This window comes from Ammospiza caudacuta, chromosome 3, assembly GCF_027887145.1.
Source record: "Ammospiza caudacuta isolate bAmmCau1 chromosome 3, bAmmCau1.pri, whole genome shotgun sequence".
Classification (NCBI taxonomy): domain Eukaryota; kingdom Metazoa; phylum Chordata; class Aves; order Passeriformes; family Passerellidae; genus Ammospiza; species Ammospiza caudacuta.
The window spans coordinates 68,329,991-68,350,891 of record NC_080595.1 but is presented as its reverse complement, the minus strand read 5'-3'; the positions used below and the strand labels follow the sequence as shown (position 1 = coordinate 68,350,891).

Genomic DNA, 20,901 nt, shown 5'->3' with positions numbered 1-20,901 from the left:
TTTCTTCCTGTTTTCTTGTTGCTAAAACACACTGGTTTCACAGTTAAGCTGCCATAAATTCCAACCAACCTGAGCTGTGCACATCAACTGTATCCTACAAAAAAATGTTAACAGTGGAGGTGTACAGCTCTCAATAAGGCTGATAAAATACTAATGGGAGAGCAATAATGTAATTACAGGAACGGCTGATTAAATCAAGATAACACTTAACAGAATAAGGTAATTCGAAATCTAATGATTGTATTAGATTATATCATCATTTCAGTGACACCAAGAGGTGATTAGAGATGGAACTTAAACTTTCTACTTTTTAACAATTCAATTTACATTTCTTTAATTGCTAATATAGAAAAATCCTTTCTATTTTCTCTATGTTCATTGAGAGAATATAGAATATTTTCAATTTCAGTTTTCTTGAAGAAAAGGATTCTTTCAAAAGATTAGAAAGGTACTTAGTTCTGAATTTTGACAGGTGGATAATGGTCCCATAAGTACATGGTGCTGAGCTGAATCTTGTGAGGGTTATTAGAAAATTATGCCACTGAGATCACTGGAAATATTCTTTCTGATTCAAGCAAAAACAGGAATAACCCACTAGTGACTTTCAAGTTTTCAATCTTTCCAACATTTTATGGTGTATTTAAAATAATATTGGCTTGGGTCTTTGTTATTTATTTAAACTAGGAAAAGATCTTTCAGTGACACTGTTAATCACTACCTATAGAGTATAGCAGAGAGGTCAGACATAAATATTCAGAAACTATAAGCCAGACACTGTAAAAAGTATTTTTTACCAAAAAAGTTAATTTGCTATAGGGAAATTCAGGGGAAAGTTTAGGGGACTCTGACTACAAAAAGTGTCTGAGGTCAAACTGTGATCCAAAACATCTTAAAATCATGGCTGTAAAGCACACAGACCTTTGCATTCAAAGACATTTTTACACCTCCTCATCGCCATGAAAGTGGGAATGGAGCAAAGCTGCTGTTCTGGTACTGTTGAGTGGGAGTGAAGCTGGTGGAGCTGCATGATTCCTTCAAGTAGAGCTGTGCTTCCAGACCACTGAGATGGACTAGAAGCAGAGCTGCAGGTGTACCTGCTCAAGGTGCTGACTGCCTCTCTGACGTTCAAGCTACAGAAGTGTTCCTTTTCTTCCTTGTGATGTTTTGTTCTGACAGATGAACAGTGGGTTGTGGTGAGTAGGTGCCTTGAATGGAGAAAGAAAAACTTTCCAGAGAAAGACAAGTAACATTTCTGGAAAAATGTGGTGCACTCACCTAGGATCTGGCAATGAAGATAAGCAACATAAGGATGCTGCTGAACACAGAAGATGACTACATCAGGGAACTTGCAGCTCCCACTGTTCTTCACCCCTGCTTTCAGTTGCCAGGGAGAATGGAGTTGGAATAATGTTGACAGCAGTAACAGGATGACTTGGAACTTGGTACCTGCTATTCAGAAGGTGCCAACACCTTGTGAGTGATCCTAGTCATGCAGGCTTGCACGAGCTTTTCTGTCGGGGACTGTGATGACACATGCTTCTTTCCTTGCCTTTTCACATGTGGTAAGTCTTTCAGGACTATTGAGTTCAAGTTAAGAAATGTTACTGATTGAAAAGTCACTGCTCCAAAGGACATCTCTTCATAAATGGCATTGCACAATACATCTTATTCATACAATAACACCTACATTTTTAAACAATATGTCTTTGTTATGCATATATTGTTGTGTATGTAGTTATGCAATGATACATATAGAAATATTATGTGCACAATTGTAATTGCACATATTGGCTCAGAATAGTCAAACTTGACAAAAAAACCACATTTTTACTCTTTTCTAAAATAGCTGTGCTCCTTATTAAGTAAAGGACAGTGTTATTCCTTGGAACTACTAACATTCTTCTGTCTAACAGGAAGAAAAGTATTGATAAGAAAAGGCACACCAGATACCTAAGGGAGATGACATAATTATTATTCATTATTAATGAAGCTATTGCCTCATTCACATGAAATACAGACCACTTAATACTCGATCTCCCTAATCTTCCCATCAATAAATACATTGTCTCTAGAATGGGATATTATATATCCTCACTTGGGACATCTCTTCACATGGAATCCACTAATCAGAAGTTTCAGTTCGGTTTGGCTTTGCTCTGTCTTTAGCTCACTTGGTTTTGTAATCCTGGTGCACACCACATTATGATATTTAGCGCATTAACTCATGCAGCCAAAAAGAATCACAACATTCAGAGCACTTAAGAAAAATATGAACAATAAGAAAATTCAGCCATGTAGGGTTTTCTTCTGCTTGCCAGCTCTTTAGAATGAAAAGAAGCATGCAAAGGTGAATAAGCCTGGCTGGAGGTCAGCACAAGAACGTGTTAGCAGAGGAGCTCAGCCACATGGCACGCACACCCTTTTCAGTTCAACTTCTGCCACATTTTTTGTGGCATGTTTAAAATGTTCATACTGCTAGAAAGAACTGAAGGCTGTTTTTTTAAGATGTTTACATGGCAAGTGATTTCTATTCTAGGCTGTTTTACAAGCCTAAGAACTAGGTATCTGCTCCAGAAGTCCCTTAAATAGGATGGGCAGTACCTCCCAGGGGAGCTCTGGAGGGAGCTGCACTGACACTGCACGACCAGGAATATACTCTCCTTCCATGAACACAGCTTAATAAAATACTAGTGTATTCAATAATAATTGATTTGATAGACCATAGACTCAGAGAGGGATGTGATAAAACAGATAATGGCTCAGTGTGTGCCCAGGAAGACAGGCTGACAGGAAGTGACTCATCTGCCCCTTGACTGCACAAAGCACTCAAAAAGAAAATTCATCTGTAGGTTAGCCCAGCAGACTGCTACTGCCATAGTGCTTTAAATTCTCCAATCATTGGGCTATTGTAGCACTCAAAAAACATTAAAACTTGTGATCATTTGTGGGGGAAGTTAGTTTATAAAGGGAAAGAAGTTAGCAACGTTCCCTGCCAAAGCACTGATGGGTTCTGTAGCAATGGCAACAGTGAGGGAGTAAATCAACAGCAGGTATAATTTGCTTATTATTGTGAGCTCCTCATTTATCTTGGATGTTCTGAATTCATGCTATGAATCAGAAGTAATATCACAACAGTAGTATTTCAACTGGTCTGGTAAAGAACAATCTCAGCAGTATCTGCTTTTCCAAATTTATTCTTTGGTAGCTTATCCCTCACACTTGGTTGAATAGGACCTGTTTGCAGACAGCTTGGAAAGGCAGCAGTACTTTTCCTCCAACTGTATAGAGAAGATGGGCCTTTCTGCAAGCTCAGTAGAATGTCCCTGTGCCTCCTTTTCTTTGCTTCTAAATGGGAAATCTCAAAAACCTCTGCCCAGTAAAGAATCATAGTTCCATTTCCTAAAGTAGTATGCTGAGTACTTCTAATCAGGGGAGCCTGAAAAGTTTCTTTTTTACTGATACACTATCTAGCACATTATCCCACAAAAACTAATCACCGGTGAGACACTATCAAAAATGAGAAATTCACTCTACCTAAATTCTATAGTCTGTGTTTGGATTTAGCTGCCTAAAAAACATGTCTGAGTGGCAGAGAGTGACCCAACCATGCTCTTTCCAGAAAGTCTGGAAAGTCTCCAGGGCATTATCAAACTTGTCCTAATGTGCTTAAACATATCATTTTTAGGGTTGGAAGTTTGGCTAGTAAGGACAGTAGCTATGTTCTGGCTTTGCACTGGCCAGCCAGTAACATCCATCAAACCTGAAAACTAGGAAAGAGGATTTCTGACTGTAAAAGAGATCACCATGCAAGCGGCTGATGCAAAAAGTTCAAGTAGGAAGACCATCACAAATGTTCATGGGTCCAGAATTCTTGATCCCTCTTTCAGGGCAGACACAGTGGCCCATAGGATAAGTCTGACTTTCATGGGCAATTGGTCATGGGTGCACATCAAGCTCACCCTGGCATAGGAGTGAGGAGGAACATGATAGGGTGGCTCTGTGCTTTGGGAGGGAGGTGGATGAATTCCACTTGTTTTGGTCAATGGCACATTTTCAGTGGAAGACCTACCACACAATCAGTCTGCACAGCAATGTTTGTGTTATCCTGCTGAACTCTGAACAGTAAGCCAACACTACCCTTAGTGTTCTCATAATTTCACTGTACCACTCTGATGTACTTGGGCCTCATACTCCCTCAGTTCTCTTAAATTCTACAGTATTTTAACTCACTTGGTTTCAAATGAACTACTTCTAAGCAAATCAAGAGAGAATCAGAACTTTCTGCTAGCAAGTCTCCCAAGGGATTTGCTGTGCAGTAAGAAACCACTCCATGCTCTGTTTACCTTGCAGGTTACAACAAGAATATTCTGCAGAGAATTCAAACACAGAAGAAACACACCAAGCAAGTCACTAGAAGAAAATTAAGGCTTACCTTTCTCTGTAAATGTGGAATGCATTAGTAGATTAACTTCCCTTTAGACAAATGTATGGCACAAGATGCAGCATGCTACAGAAGACAAACTACAGATCAGATGCAGTAAAACTCTAGTAATAATTAAAATATCAAAGTAAACATTATCTGACTCAGAACCCAGCTACACTAGGGAAGCTCTTCACTGTGCTGCTAGGTTTGAAGTGTAGTTTATCTGTCAGGGCTTAATGCCTGCATTAAAGTTACCCTGGTTACTGACAACTCCCATTCAATCACCTGAAATTCATTGTCTCTGCAGTGGGGAACTGTGTGTTTATTACAGAGATGAGTTTTGATAAAATGATCCAGAACAGAGACACAGATATCTAAACCAGTGTATTTAAAACTGAAAGTAAAAATCAGAAACCAAAAGCTCTCAATCTGTGTTTTCAGCATCAGCTGTGTGACAAATCAAAGATGAAGCAAAGTTGTCATGATATTCATAATACAGAAACATTTACCATAGCATGATAATAGATCATGATATTGGTAATGCTGAGGCATTATGTGACAAATATGCAGAGACAAATTGCACATACAGATGAACAAAATATAACGACATAGCTTGAGTGCCATAATTTTTCTAAAGTGGCACAGTCACTTGGAAGGACAATTAAGACTGCTCCACTGCAAGATCACTCACTCTGGACACACGAACATAGCTATACAAGTCTTTAGGGTTCATCAGTTTAATCAAAACAGTGAATTGAGATAAACAGCCTTGGGAAGAGTTGAGAAAACTAAAAGCCAAATTAGGCCTGCAGCACACACAGTTCTTGCTTACGTAAATATATGGGCTTAAAGAAAGATGTTCACAGGCCCAGGATGGTTCTATTAAATGATTTGAAAACCATGGATACAAGTGATAGAAGGGTGAAGATTCAGAAGAATTGCATATTAAATAATTGGGAGGATAGAAATTTTACGTGCTTGGATTTTTCCTAACCTCTTTATCCCAATCAAAATCTAATGTAGCATCATCCAGCTCTGCTATGGAGAAGAGAGATGTCTTTGTGACCACGCTGGCTGTACTAGAATTTCCAAATGCAAAACTCTTCCTTTTGCTAGGATTGCTCATGTGCACCTGCAGCCACGGGCTGTGGTTTTCCTTGCTGGTGTCATTCTTAACAGCAGGTGAGGTTTCTGATTTTGCCTCAGGACGTGATACAAAGGAGAAGGTGGAGAGCTTAGCTAATGTGCTGGAGCGCACCTTCCCTGTGCTTGGAGCACCCAGCTTCTCCTCTGCCTCCCCTTTCTTCTCAGTGGGTGGAGGTGGCACAGCATCAAAACTGACATCAGAGCATATTGCTGCACTTGCTCTGGTCTCTGTCCCTAAGGCCCGACTCTGCTGCTCTTCTACCCCTTTATTATCAATTGATCCTTTTTCCAAACTACATTTTCCTAAGCCAGTCAATGTTATCTTGCTTTTCTCAGGTGGGCAGCATTCTTCTGGAAGATGCTCTCCTTGGAGCTGCTCTCCTGGCTTAAAAATAGTCTCACTTGGTAAATGAGAAAATTCTTCATTTGTCTTCTCTGAAGAATGACCAAGCTTTGTCCTTGGTCTGAAAGAAAATTTAGCTAGTTTAGCAGCTGGGGGACTTTCACTTTCTTGCTCATGGGAACTCACGACCTTTGTTTCCTTCACTACTTGATCTTTACTTCTTTTTCTTGTGGAAACTGCTGTGTTTTTTGCTGCTACTGATGTGCTGTTCTCTTCTCCTAGCACAGAATCTGTATCACTTGAGAGATCTGCCAGGCCAGAGGCAGGTAATACAGAAGGAAGGGCCTTTGCCTCAGGGTCCTGGGTACTTGTAAAGAATCCATATGACTTCTCCCTGTGCAGCCTCCTCCAGCTTCTAGAAGCATGTTGTCTAATAACTGAATCCTGCACACTAGCACTTGGTGCTGGCTCTGCAATATTATCTTCTGAGGAAGAACAGTTGTGTTCTTCAGTCCTTTTCCTCCTTAACTTGGAAACTTTGTCCTTTTGGTTCAGAGGAGCATGCAGATTCACAGCTGCTGGTGACTCTCTTATTCCATTTTGCTTCCTTGGTATTGAAGCAGTGCTTTCTTCTGAACTTGAAGTTTTTGAAGCCAAATTATTTGGAGATATCTTGGGCACATGACACTTCCCCTGAGAATTTTCTTCAGCATCAATGCTGTTATCTTCCATGGTGTCAAACCATGCCAGGCTGCTTGTATTTTTGTTACTAGCATGTGCTGGGTTGCACAAGGGTTCTAGATGAATATTCCCTTCACTGCTGCCTTTGAGTAAAGGTGTCTGTGGCCCAGAGTTATCTCCTTCTTGACTTGAAGGTTCTGACTGAGACCTTTCCTTTGACTGCCTAAATGCATCCTCATTTGAGCACCTTGTGGTAGTACTGAAATTTGCTTCTTCAGGCTGCTGCTGGCATGAATTTTCCCTTTGCAATCTACACAATGGAAAAAAACCAAAATAGTAAATTAATTTTCTTCTTTTTTTTTCATTGCATTAGTGATAAATAATATGCATGACTGGTGGAAAGCTACAAATAATGTAGGTCACAAAATATATTATTAAGTTTCACATACAGCTCTGAAAGCTGGTGTTGCAGTCTGTGATCTTTCAGCACCTTTGACAGTAAGTGGCAGAATTTCGTGTCCCCAATAGAAGGCAGGCAGATGGACAGAGAAAGCAACCTAAGCCTAAACTACATTTCCTTGGGAAACCAAACAGAAAAAATAAAAATGACACAAAAACTTACAATCATTGCTAGAGTCCCTTACAGGTTTTACACATTCTGTAAGTCTATCTTCTAGAACAGGAACCTAATGAAATCTTATCCTGAGCCAGGTAAAGTCTCACATGAGTTATTGGAATGGAAAACCTGGGTATTACTTGGAACAGTGGTTGTTTTTGGGTTTCTCTCATAATCACTGTATACTCAACACGGCAAAAACATGATAGAATGAAAGCATCTCAAATCACTTATAAATCTTAATTATCACTGTCTGTGGCTATCAGCATTATCAAAGCCCTCCAAAACAACAGAGGTGCTTGAGTGAGGGTTTCCTCCAATCTCAGAATAGCTGATGTTCCATTTATTGTACCTAAACACGTATTTTCCAAGGCAGACAGCAATCTGGTTTTTGCTCAACAGTTTCTTTCCTCTGGGAGAGATATAAATGTATAGACATGTTTAGAATAATTACTATAATTGTTTACTAACATGTATATTCTTAAATTTTTAAATGGGAGGTGGCAGAAACTATATGACTCACCAGGAAGGGATGAGATATATGATATATGCTTGTTTTATTGAAATATAGTTATGGGGGAATGCATGGAATAAATCTTGCAATACAGAATGGGTTGTTTTAAAGAGGAAATTAATTTAGCACTCCCTGTTTAAGAGAGAGAAGAAGAAATGAGCTTAATTTGCAGCAGAGGCCATTTGGTGGGATATTCAGAAAACCTTTATGGGCATTGGGTGGAGCTGTCATGGAAGAGACTACAGAATGGCAACAGAAAATCCTCATCATTAGAAAGCTTCAGAGCAGATAATGAGAGCTCCTGCCAGGAAGGTCAAACACAGCCTTGATCCTCTCTTTGTATTTGATCTCCCATCCCATCCTGCATTTCTATGACCCCTATGAATTATCTCTGTTTTAAAACTAGCTTTTGTCTGTCTGTTGAAGACATCTTGCTTTCATCTGTTTCTGTTGACTCTGTGGTTATTTAACACATCATTACTATAATTTACAAAATAAGTCTCAAAAATATTCAAAGTGAATTCTCCCAGCTGTTTCCATTAATTTTAACAAAATTAATATTTTATCTTCCTTTAACAGAAAGGAAAAACAAGTTTCTTTAAAGCTTAATCTCATTTGAGGAAGAAAATGTGGGGTTTTTGTTTGATTTTAGTTTTATTTCCTTCCACTTCTAGGGTTTTTCTCTGAGGTTAAAATTTAAAAGTTTTCATTAGAAGTTTTCTATCAATACCAAGAAATAGGTTTCCCAAAGGTTATTGCAGTGAGCTGAAAAATAGAGATGCAACAGTGAAAAGTACAGCACGTAAAATAGAGAAATCACCCAAAAGAACAGAAATTTGATTCAGGCTTACATTTTCCATTAACAGAAAGGGAAGGATCCTGACAAGCCCAATAAATAGGTGGATTAAAAAATCATGAAGCAGATCTGCTGTATTTTACCAAACAAGTAGAAAAAGTTATATAAAATTATTTGCTCAGCTACATATTCTAGTATTTTGACTCTAAGAAGCACTTTTGAAACTTATCTGAGCATAATATTGAGATAGGAGTTGGGAAATCATTAAAATATTTGTAAATTCTATAACCCAGAGGCAAAAGTGATCTTGTGATGATCTCTGAATGCATTTTAAAACAATCTCCCTGATTATCCATGTCCTGTAAAGGAGTCCCTTGCAGATAATATTGTGAAACAAATTATGTTTCCCTTCTGAATTAGTTTGCTACTTTGTGTACTACAACCTGTCAAGTCTTTGCAGCTCTTTGCGCAGAAGATCCCTCAGCTCCAGCCGCTCCAGTATGATTTCACACTGTGTTCGGTACTGCTCCATTGGATTTTCTGGAAATGAAGTGTGTAAGGCATTGATGCCTCCAAGAAGTGCACCCCCCTATGGCACCAAGGAGATAAAAAAAAAAAATAGGAAACTACCTTTATTATTAAACACCAAATTTAAACAACAGAGACATGTTAACTGAAATTCTCTCTTAGATATTTTAAAGCTTAAGGTAGCAAATATTTGCTATCTGTATCCACACAAATAATCCTATTAGATATGATCACATGGTCAAAATTGTCATAAACATAAAGCAATTACATGATCAAGCCTGCAGTTTAGTCATACTTGTTTATTTCTATTGACACATGGAATGGGAAGTCCACCTAAAGCTTGAGAACATCATGACTGAAAATGAAAATTAAGATTGAAGATATTTTCCAAATATCTTGTAAAAATTGTGCCCATGTGAGGAATTTTTTTAACGGAAGAAGTTCTGACTGCTAGAAGTTTTAATTAGGTTTTCCTAATTTCTTAAAGGAAAAGACCTGGATATTAAGACTTGTCAACACAGTGTAAACTATTGGGCAGAAATATTTCTGAATAGCATTTTAAGAGTAACTTACTATTTGTGAATAATTCCAGTGAATTGTAATTGATTTTAATCTGGCACAGTTTTTGCTGTACCTTATAAAAATGAAGTTCATTTTTATTGGGAAAAGATCATCTGCTCAGTGATTTGTTCCACAACAAATAATCTAGAATAGCTCTGTAGTTAATTGCTCTTTGGAAAAAAACACCTCACACCACAAACCCTCTATTTTGCCACAGAGTAGTTAGCATTTACCATTCCTGTCTAATCTATAAAGCTCAGTAGGTAATAAACAAAATATTGAGCAAAACACTGACAAAAGATAGTTGCTTTCAGACTGAGTACTGTCAACATGTGACCTAGGGACCCAATGGAAAAAAAGAAGACTGTGTGGTGGTATATCCTGAGGTATACAGCCATGGGCTACAAAAATGTGTTGCCCTCACTGACATTTCAGTCCTTTGCTTGCCCATCACAAGGAGCTTCTTTTAAATACTGTGTGTGCATGTGCAGTTCTAAGTGAACTGAAGACATCTGTGAAGTTTAATCCCTGTGCTGCAGCTCATGTCTCTGAGATACTGAGATATCATTTTGAGTAGAGGAAGGAAACCATATGACAAAACCACTGAAAACTGAGGGCAGAGGATCTTAAACAGAGAAAGCATTGCAAGAAAAGTTAGTGGAAAGGTGTAAAATGCCTAGGGATGGAAAGACAAATTATAAAAAGGAGTAAAAGGAAAGGGATTGGTAAGAGAATAAACCAAAGATGGAAACATGACCAAGAGAAGGAGGGAGATGATGCCAACAATAGAAAATGAGGCAAAGAAACGATCAAGCCAGGGGGTTTGGAATATGCTCACAAAAACAAAGTAGGAAAGAGAAATATAAAGGTGAATTAGAGGGCAAAACAAAACAAAAAACTCCAATGAATTTGGTTGATGATAAAAATGTGATAGTCTTCCTTCCCAAGAGAGCTCACAAGAAATACCCAGTCACAGAAGAATTGTGAACTTCAATTTTATACTGGCAAGAACATGACTTATTGTAGAAGTTGCAAAGACAGTGGCAAAGAGGGAGTTTGCTGAGCTAAAAGGTGGCAGCCAGTCCTTCCAGAATGACACTGGCACTTCCTCATTTACAACTTCATTCTAGAGACTGACAATTAATCAACAAACAAAGGATGCATCTGTACAAAATGTTGTGGGTTTTTTTTTCCAGAGGAGGAATCTGTTTTTGAAAATAAATTTTGCATGCTACTTCTATATTTTTTAAATAAAACAAATAAACAACTTCCTTCAAAAATAAACTACTTGAGTGATTTTTCATACTTATCAGAAGGAAAGTAAAATCTGACCTTAAATAGCAAATCTCAAATTTGCATTTTCCTAGCAAAAATGAACATGTTTGCCTACTTGCTCTTCAGAAGCTAAGAGCGGAGCAAAGATGGTAAGCATACCAAATACCGCCAGGTAATCTTCTGCAGTCATAATTCAGGCAAATTTCTCACTGACTCTTATTAGACAAAAACTTGTTACACCATGCAGTGGGTTCAACCTGCCCAGGTCAACCTGCAGCCCTCAAGGGCAAGACAGTATAAAAATGAAACAGTGACCCACAGTTGAAACAATTCTTTTACATTCACCTGTCCTGATCAGGTAGAGAGACACACAGGGGATACATTCATTATTATTATTTTTATTATATACATAAGTTTCCCTTTTTGATCTGTTACCAAAAAAAAAAAAAATCAGTATTGCAGAGTTCTTATATTCAAAACCATATTAATTTGAAACCACTGTCCCGTCAATTTTCCATCCAGTTAATTACAGGTTTAATTACAGCTAATGAAGACTAATGTGGTATCTTCTGCAGTTTCAACAGCTTCATATTTTAACTTTGATGCAGTGCTGTCATTGAAAAGCTGAGTTCTTCAAAACAGTGCAAGATGAAGTGCAGCAGACAGTGAAATAATTTTCCTACTTAATAAGGTCAGGCCCTGTAGTATTTTTGAGATAAATTCCATTTGTAACGTTGTGCAATAGATTATCTGTGGCACAAACTGCAATTATCTCTCAACCCTCACTGAAAGGAAAGGGGAGATCACAAGTGCCTACCTGCCATGACTTGTGCATCTATCCTGAAGAGCTTTGTCTCAAAAAAAGGAGAATATCTACTTCCACAAAGGTCTTTCTGGCCTATCAAACTAATAGGCGCTCTGTAAAACTGTTTTAATTTGAAAATATTCAAATCAACCTATAGAGGAATATAGGAAATGCCATTTTGGATCAGTCAGCTGAGTAGAGGAGAACACCATCTCTGCCAGAGCCAAACACAAACATTTCAGATATGCTAAAAACCCCCATATAAAACTTTGGATAATCTGCTTATAGTAATTTTTTTTCCTACTCCAAAACCTGAAGATTTATTTATTTAAAAAATATTCTGTCTGAAGTAATAGTCTCCATATCATTTTCCATATTTCTACTAAAAAAACCCCTTCTTCAGATTCACGTTTCTTTTACTAATTCTAAATGTGCTGCTTTTTCAACATCCTAATAACAATATTGCAGTAAACTAAAATCTAACCCTTTACATTTTTTCAATGCCCTTTTGCATAGAAACATTACATAAATCCATGTGATAACTGGAATGCATGATTTACAGACCAACCAAAATTTTGGAATTTTAAGGTTTCTAAGAATAAAATTTGTCTTCTAAGTGTTCTGAGTTTTACTATTATTACCAAAATAGTTTAAAATTATTTAATGGCAAAATAAATTGTAAGTCTAGGAAACTGTTTAAACTTGCTCCAAAGAATGATTTGGTTGTCTCATACCTAATTAATGAGTGACTATATAAGATCATGGAGTAAAACCTATCAGAGGCTATTAAACACAGTGATATATACACAATTTCTGCCTCAAAATGTCTTTAAAATGTCTTTAGAACCAAAAGCCAACAGTGTGCCAAAACTTCACTTAGACTGCATAGCCTAGAAAAAGGGTAGCAGGCCCTTATCCTAACCCAGATTTTTCAGTATAATCTCTGTTTAAGGATTTTAACAATCAAGATGAACTAAAAAAGACTTGTCAAGGTCTCTGATTGCCTACTTTGCATGAATCCATAAAATCCTTTCCAAAGAGAAGAAGGGAGCTGGCACATGTCTACATGTAAAACTCAATCCCTTAAATGTGGTATTGCAGCAATGGCAATGTCTTCAGGAAACCTTACCTGCATAGAAGATTCCATCACTGACACTACAGTTACAGCATCTTCCAAAGTCACAGTATCCCTAAACATCAACCGGGCATGAGCTATCAAACATAAATGGGTGCAAGTGTTACCAAAGTCAAAAAACAATTTTTTGGTTTTTTTTAATACAAGGAACAAGATATTCAAATTTCTTCAGCCCTCAAACACTCATGCATGGGCATAACTTAAAAATAAATACAATGATTTTGATTTCAATGTCAGTTTCAACAGAAACTGGAAGGATTTATTTTTCTAGTGAACAATGGGGTATAATTTTCAAATTGCAGTTACAGTGACAGAATAAAGATGCTTAAAATTCTGCAGTTAAAATATGTAAAGGGCTGGATATCACACAGGTGTGATATGAAACAACCTTATCAACATAGGTGTATGCGATCCCCATAGAGTGAAAAATAAGGTCAAACTTTCATCGCAGGTCAGAAAAAAATTTATTCTTCTACCTGGTCTGTGTCAGAGATTTGGTATTATTTAAAATGCTTTTATCTACAATAGCGTTATTTTTTTCTTCATTCTCTGTCTTCCTTAAGCAGAATAAAAGTGATTTTTGTAAAGATTTATAATGCAAATAACTTGCCACATGAAGCCTTTTTCCTAATTGGCCATGGAAGCACACTCAGTTCTTATTCAGCAATAGAAACAGACAGGTTAATTAATACCATTTAAATAATACTTTGAAAGAACAAAATCCTACTAAAAGCCCCAATCTCATGAACTGATAAGAAGGGAAGAAACACTGAATGGGAAAATTACATGTGAATCTTGAAAAATTAGGAATGTCTTTTACTTTAATGGAGAATGTATTTCCCTCAAAATAGAGAACAAAACACAAATATCTAAGGTAGGAGGCGCTACACTTCCATTTATGCTTGCTATACAAAATAAACATCCTTTTAAATTCATCCTGAAAATATTGAGATGCCATTTTATAAAATGAAACCATTTTACAAAATAAAATAAGCATAGACTTATGGCTTCCTTCGAATTAATTTTTTATAAATGAAATATGACTTGAACTCAGAGTTGGAAATTTTAGAATTGTATGGCAAAATATGGGCTTGACAACTAATACTTCAGGAAACAAAAATTATGTTATCTTTTATGTGATATTAATTTCAGGATTATTAATACTTATAAAAAATGCTTATTTTGTTATATTAATTTCAGAGCAGAAGCAAATATTTGCCTCAAATACAACAAGTAAATCCTGAGATTCCCTCTCATAAAGACACATAATTTCTGAGATTTTTCTCTTCAATGTGACTTCTTCCAGAGGTTTTAATATTTATTATATACATGAGAATGTCAAAATTAAAACTGGTTTTGACAGTCTAAATGAAACATCCTTTCTCACACTCAAAATCTCCAACCCCGAGGTTCTTTAGATGAGGAGGATAAAACAAAATCATACAAGAATCACCTCTCCCTACCTCCACGGAAAAGCTGCTGCTCTGCTTACTGGCTATAATTATACTGTTCTATTCCTTTCATAAAGGTTAATTGTTAGCCTAAAAATAGAAATGCCAAGGCCTTACCTTCTGCAAGGCGTATCAGGCTCTCCAGCAGGCGGATGGTGGTGCGGGCAGCGTTCCTGCAGTCACTCTGACGCTGCATCTGATAGTAGCGAACAAGGATCAGGTTGCTCTCGTCAGACAATTTTGGCTGTATGCTTTTTATAAGGCAGAAGTAGGTCTTCATCCTTTCCATGCTCCACAGCTTCTCTGATTTGCTTGGGCAGCCTGCATTACAACACCCTTGTCAGTAATTCTATAACAACAGGTATCAAGCTTCTTCCTAAGAACTCCTGCTAAACAGACAGCTGACTATGAAAAATACATTACTGTACTTTTGGGGCACACTGGCTGTCTGTACACCAGTCCTCAAGGACTTGGTCAGATTCCAGTGCAGAATTTTACACACCACCCGATCCCTCCCCTATCAAAATCCACAGTAAAGCCTCCAGTAATTTCTAGAGAACTGCTGTCAGCCTCACTGCCCACCATATGGTACAGGCAGTGCCAAGTGCTCAGGAGCTCCTTAAAATGAAAGATGCTACATGAGTGTATGCACATCCTCTGGCTGTTTTACCTACTCTGTTGGAGCCAAGAGCTACCTGCCATATTCTGAACCTTTTTTGTAGGGAAACATTTTGGAAAGGAAAGGAAGCTAGCTGAAGAAGCTCCCTCTAACCACTTCTTCTGTAAAGGGGACTGAAGCCATGTTCCATGATGTGGATGGGGAAGGGGCTGGTCAGAATCAAATCACACTGCCTTCCGTCATTCCAGAGCACAAAGCTCCACATGGGGAATGGTATTGCTCATTCTTTGGGCCCTGCAGCACATGCATCTCTGAGCTATTCTGCCTGAATCAAGTTTCTGATTAATAGTACAATTGCAAGGCATGTAGGACCTGCAGATCAAACACTGTAAAGGTCTGAGATGGAAACAATCCACTTACTGAGCAGCCTGGGCTGAAATCTCTTCTAAATGATCCCAGAGTAAAAGTAGAGGGTTCTCAGCTCACCCCTCTTAATTAATTAGTGATCTACTTGAAGAACAACCATACAGCAGAAAACCACCATGACAAAAATAAAAACACTGATTAATTTGAAAGATTCAAGAATAGCAAACTAAAAAATGGAGAAAAAAACAAACAAACAAACAAAAAAAACTCCAAATAAACAAGCAACAAAAGCAGAAACCAACCAACCAAAAAAAAAAAAACCAAAACACTCCACAAAAACCCCAACCCAGCCTTCTGATTTAAAAAGACTACTCTTACCTTTATTTTGCAAGATAAAGGATGAAATTATGTGGTCCCATTCCTCATTCTTTGTATCTAACAATACTAAAACCAGGTCAAATCTGCTCAGCAGGGGACTGCCAAGAGCTATGTTGACAGAGACAGACTCATTGGGGTCATAATGGCCTTTAGGGTTTGTTGCTGCCAGGATGGTTGTCCTCGTGCTAAGCTTGCACACCAAGCTAGAGAAAGGTATGGTGAACATTATGGTTGAATTAAATTGGAGAGGGAAAAGGATTCCAAAGCTTTTAAAAACTTTTGTGGTTTTATCCCATAAAGAGCCCATCTTATCTTGAAAGACCATAAGAGCTAAACAATGTACACAATTATTGTATTAATATTTATTATATGTACAGCACTTTTCAGTCAGAGAATAGCAACTAGACAGACAGTGATCTGGATACCAAAAGGCACCAACCAACATTGCCACAAATAATCTCTGTGTACAGCTAGATCCTTAAATAGTGAAAACCAACACTACTTTTCAGAAATAAATATTGCATTGCAGGATTGTACAATATACTAACACTTTTGAATGCTGGGAAGCAACACTTTTGCTTAATTCATATTTTAAGACAGCAAAATAAAATGTGACATGAATGTATGTTTTGTTCCTGTGTATAAACAAGAATATGAATCCAAGTTAGCAGTGATGGCAGCCATACCAACTGAAACAGCCATTTTCCACTCTTAACCATGATCTCCTAGCATGTGCTTGTAGATGTGGGGAGAGATTATTTTTACTCTAGTAGTCCAAATGCACTCCTTTTGGGTAAGGCAGCAGTAGAAGCATTCTAACTTTGGTTTGTCACTGAGATATTTCTAGCCAGCTCCTGAGTAACTGCTGCCTCACGTCCAAAGTTCTTCTGTAACTGGGAGGAAGGACCACAGATCTTCCACTGGCTTATACCCAACAGGAAAAAAAACTTATTCTCCCATGCACCAGAATAAGTCCTAAATTAACAAGGTGCTTAACCTATGTGTGCTAAGTTACTATTAAAAAAATCCTCATTATATGTAGTCCTTAAAAGTGAGCAACTGGGCATCTATGTGTAAGTTAACAAACTGTGTTTGGGTCTATCATATCCAAACAACTGCAACAAGGAACTCAGCTTAAATATGTCCCTGTCTCACTAAGGATACAAGACCATATTGATCCCAAGCATTTGTGCCCAGCTGGCAAAGGCTGGTAGTTACCCAGGTGAGAGCAACATTACCCTGAGATTAGCTCAGTTGGTAAGAGCAGGGTGCTAAAAACACCAAAGTTGTGGGTTTAATCCCCACACAGGCCATTCACTTAAGAATTGGATTTGATTATTCTTGTGAGTTCCTTTCAGCTCAGAATATTATGTGATTATTTGTCTGCTGTCTGATGAAGAGGATGGAGATGCTCACAATAAGGGAAGGATATGATCACTTAGAGGAGCCAAGATGTGACTGGAGCAAGAGCTGAGTGGAAGGTGATGAGAAGGAATGTGGAAAAGGTGATGCCTTTTAAGTAGCAGAGATTTCAGAAATACCAGCCAGGAAATCATTTGGGCCTGAATAAGAGCTGCATATGACTGACAAATTGAAATATGAGCTCAAAGATCCAAGTGGTGGGCGGGGGTAGTGGGGGAGATAAAAAATTTGAACACACACCACTTTGAAAAAAGAAAGGGAGGAACTTAAAGTTACCAGGAGTTTATAGTTATGCCATACCCAGTTTACAAAATTCAGCAGCCTGAAAATCTCCTGATGTGCTTTGGTTACCAAGCAATATTGCCGGATTTTAGAGGACAGGAGGACATAGCCTCAAGCTGTGCCAGGAGAGGTTCAGGTTGGACATCAGGAAGAATTTCTTCACTGAAAAAGTGGCTGCCCAGTGAGGGGGTGGAGTCATCATCCCTGAAGGTGCTCAAGAATTGACTGGACATGGCACTTAGTGCCATGGTCTAGTTGACAAGGTGGTGATCAGTCATAGGCTGGAGTTGATGAACTTTGAGGTCTTTTCCAAACTTAATGACTCTGTGATTTTGTGATTTTGGAAAAACAAAGCCCCACTTTCTGAGTTGCAACAAAAAAAGTCACAAAGCTTCTCATTTCACATAGGATTATTCAACCACTTGCAACAAAGGGCAAGAAAAAAGACGCAAAGTCTTTGTAGAAAAGTGCCCTGGCCTGTAGCAGTAGATTGAAAACCCAGCAGTGAAGAGGGTATGTATTTATTCTGATTGCTTGCAGCCCCTGGTCTAGGGCACTGTCCTATGAAATGCTGACTTGTCCAGTTTAGGAATATTGTTGACAACAAAACTATTGCATACATTGAAGAGAACAGATATGTTTAATCAGCATCCCTCCAACATGTAAGTACAAGAGAAAAATCTCATGTTGTTTTCTCACATGTGCTAACATGCCACTTACCCTGCCTTTGCAACACTGATGGTTTGTTGCTCCATTGCCTCATGGATACTGGTCCTGTCATGTTCCTTGATACTGTTGAACTCATCAATGCAACAGAGGCCTCCATCTGCAAGCACCAGTGCTCCAGCTTCCAAATTCCACTCCCCAAATTCCTTCACAGCAGTCACTGTCAAACCTGAAGAATCAAATACTTCAGTCAGTCTCTCCCTTAAAATGCAGGAGTAAATTTGAGTGAAAGAAAGGGGCCCAGCACAGTGGCTTGAGCCATGGGCAGAGGGCAAACCAGCAGGAAAGATCCATCATGTACTTCCACCATGTAATTTAACTCACTTTACAGCTACCAGCAAGCAATCCCACTAGTGCTGAGGTGGGTTAGCCTGGAGCTGTGGAGCAGATTCTGCTAAGCTTCCCATGCTTGGATTGTGACTTGTTTTAGAACTTTGTTAAATGAACAAAAGGAATTAGCATACAAAGACTAGATCTGACAGATCATAATGAAAATTGGGGCAAAGATTGCAAAATTATAGAACAGACCCATTCAGGTCCTACTACACATCAGCTACTAAAATGGACAGAAATTTTGGAGCTGCGAAGCAAAGCTTGGAAAAAAAAATATTTCAATTGTCATTTAGCTCATGGCCCCAGAAAGTGGAGCCAAATTCTTTCTTTAAACTAAAGAAATTAAATTTCTTTATGAGTTTTTGGTTTCCTCTAAGCATTAAGAAAAAATGAAAATCCAAAGATGACCAAGGATGAAATGGGAGAAGAAATAAAAAAGAAAAGGAAGAAATAAAAAAACACTGGGTGGATAGCTAGTCAAAACCCCTGCATAACTGTGGAAACGGCCACTCATTAGCAAGTATGTGCAGCTACCTCCAATCCTTCTATTCCCTATTTCCCCACTTCCTCTCTATCTTTAGCCCTTCTTTTCCATTCCAGTGTTCAGCCCAAAATATCCTAGTAGTTGACAAGCTGCAACCAGCCTAAAATCTCCTGGAATTCTATGGGAAAATCTGAACAAGAATTCCCCCTGTTTCACCATTTGGCTCAAGGCTGCAAAGACGTTCTTATAACTGTGTGGTCCACCACGGCACCTATTTGTTTGCAAATGACCAGCAAAAAGTTACTGGAATTAAATGCTTCCTGACGACATAATATGTACTTCAAATTCTAATAAGGAATCTGCTCCACTACATCCAATCTTTCTTAGTTTTCCTGGACTGTGTGCCGAACACCATGGGCAATCAATCACACTGCAGAGTTACAGAAACACAGAGTACCAGGCAGTACGAGAGCCTGGCTGCGCATTTATTTCTGAATATTCTGTGGTGAGGGTACACAACGTGCACCCCTAGAGCCACAGGCACTTTCTGCTCTCCCCCCGAGCCGTGAGGGACATCAGTGGCTCTGCAGTGCTGTGTGTCTGTCACTGTCTCTGCAGTGTCACTCTGTGCATGGCAGCCATGAGATGGCCTCTGCTGCAGGCTCCTGCCGCCACACAAGATGGCCTCCCCTGCTGCACTGCACACAGGGCCCTCTCACCGGCAATGCTGCTGTGCAGGTAAAATGTCCTGTCTTGTAGCACTTCAGGGCACATGAGCCTTCTACAAACAGAGGAAGGGGATGGCTTCCTGACAGGCATGCTTGCCTCCCTGCACAGCCCCTCTGGGGTGGCCTCTCCAGCAGCAGCCCCCAGGGCCCTGCAGACAGCCTGTCCCCCCCGGGGCACCCCCCATCCAAGGCTGCTGTGCTCAGGGGCTCTATCCCAGCCAGACAGAGCATGGTCCTCTATCCCAGCATGGATATCCCTTGCTAGTGGCCAAGAGGTCCCCGCTGTGGGCTGCAGGCTTGGGCTCACGAGCCTGGCACCAGTGCCCAGCCCCACTGCCCTGAGCTGGGGGTGCTCCTGGCACCCGGGATACCACCAGCACCCAGCACAATCAGTACAGAAACAGGAAGATAAAAACCCAACAAACAAAGCATAACAAAAACCCAAAGGGCTGAAATGGGCCCAAAACTGAAAGTGCTCCTGCACACATGGTGGAGCCCCACAGGCAAGATGGTTTAGCCTGTAAGTGAATCACTGCTTTCTTTCACATTCTTCTTAGGGGATGCTGAAAGCACCTTCCTACTTGATTAGACTTGTTTTGTGCATTCTGACAGCAAAAGTGCTTGTTCTGGGAGGTGTTGGGAACAATTTCATCATGAGCGCTGGACTAAAAGTAGTTTTTCACTCTTCCCAAGCTGCCAGCGTTGCAGTTGCTGTTTATACAATACTGCACAATCTTAGCATATAAAAAACCACTTAGGATTCTTTTAAACAATACTGAGTCTTCCCTTTAATAACTATGGTAAACAAAACTATAAAATGAGCTCTAGTTGCAGTTTTTTGTCTTGTTGAGATACAGCGCTTCTTTAACATTTTGGCTAAAGTGAATGGAGAAAAGACTACGTTTTGTCCCTGTTCTACCCATGGTTCCAATTTAGTAATGACATTTTGCCATACTATTCTTCCAGCCTCAACTTTCAGCTTAGGGCACTTTCCAAGCTGGATGTGGTCTTACATTGTTTACAACTTGTAGAGGGTGAACACTTTGAAAGGAAATTACTTTCTCCAGCTCATAGGGGTCACAACTTTAAATACAATACACTGACAAAACATGTGTCTTCCATATATTAATCTAAACCTTATAAATTTTAATAAAAGTTATTGTGGTAAGCAGAATAAACACAGTCCCATAAGATATATGCCAGCAATTGAAATAAAGTTGCATCTTAGGACTTAATTTTGTCTTTTAAATAAAATCATTGCAAGGCAACAGTTTTCGAATTAAGGTAGA

At 38.9% G+C, this 20,901-nt stretch overlaps 1 protein-coding gene across 1 annotated transcript in view; it reads right to left on the bottom strand.

Annotated features, from left to right (window-relative positions):
- Positions 1 to 4,985: 4,985 nt before the first annotated feature.
- MCM9 (minichromosome maintenance 9 homologous recombination repair factor) overlaps positions 4,986 to 20,901 on the bottom strand; it is a 46,699-nt gene continuing 30,783 nt past the window's right edge. The window contains exons 7-12 of the mRNA XM_058801926.1: positions 18,062 to 18,236; positions 15,638 to 15,840; positions 14,392 to 14,595; positions 12,818 to 12,900; positions 8,963 to 9,108; positions 4,986 to 6,903 (exon numbers count right to left, since the gene is read on the bottom strand). Of these exons, the coding sequence (XP_058657909.1) occupies positions 5,394 to 6,903; positions 8,963 to 9,108; positions 12,818 to 12,900; positions 14,392 to 14,595; positions 15,638 to 15,840; positions 18,062 to 18,236 (2,321 nt within the window). The 3' untranslated portion in view covers positions 4,986 to 5,393. The remainder of the gene's footprint in view (positions 6,904 to 8,962; positions 9,109 to 12,817; positions 12,901 to 14,391; positions 14,596 to 15,637; positions 15,841 to 18,061; positions 18,237 to 20,901) is intronic.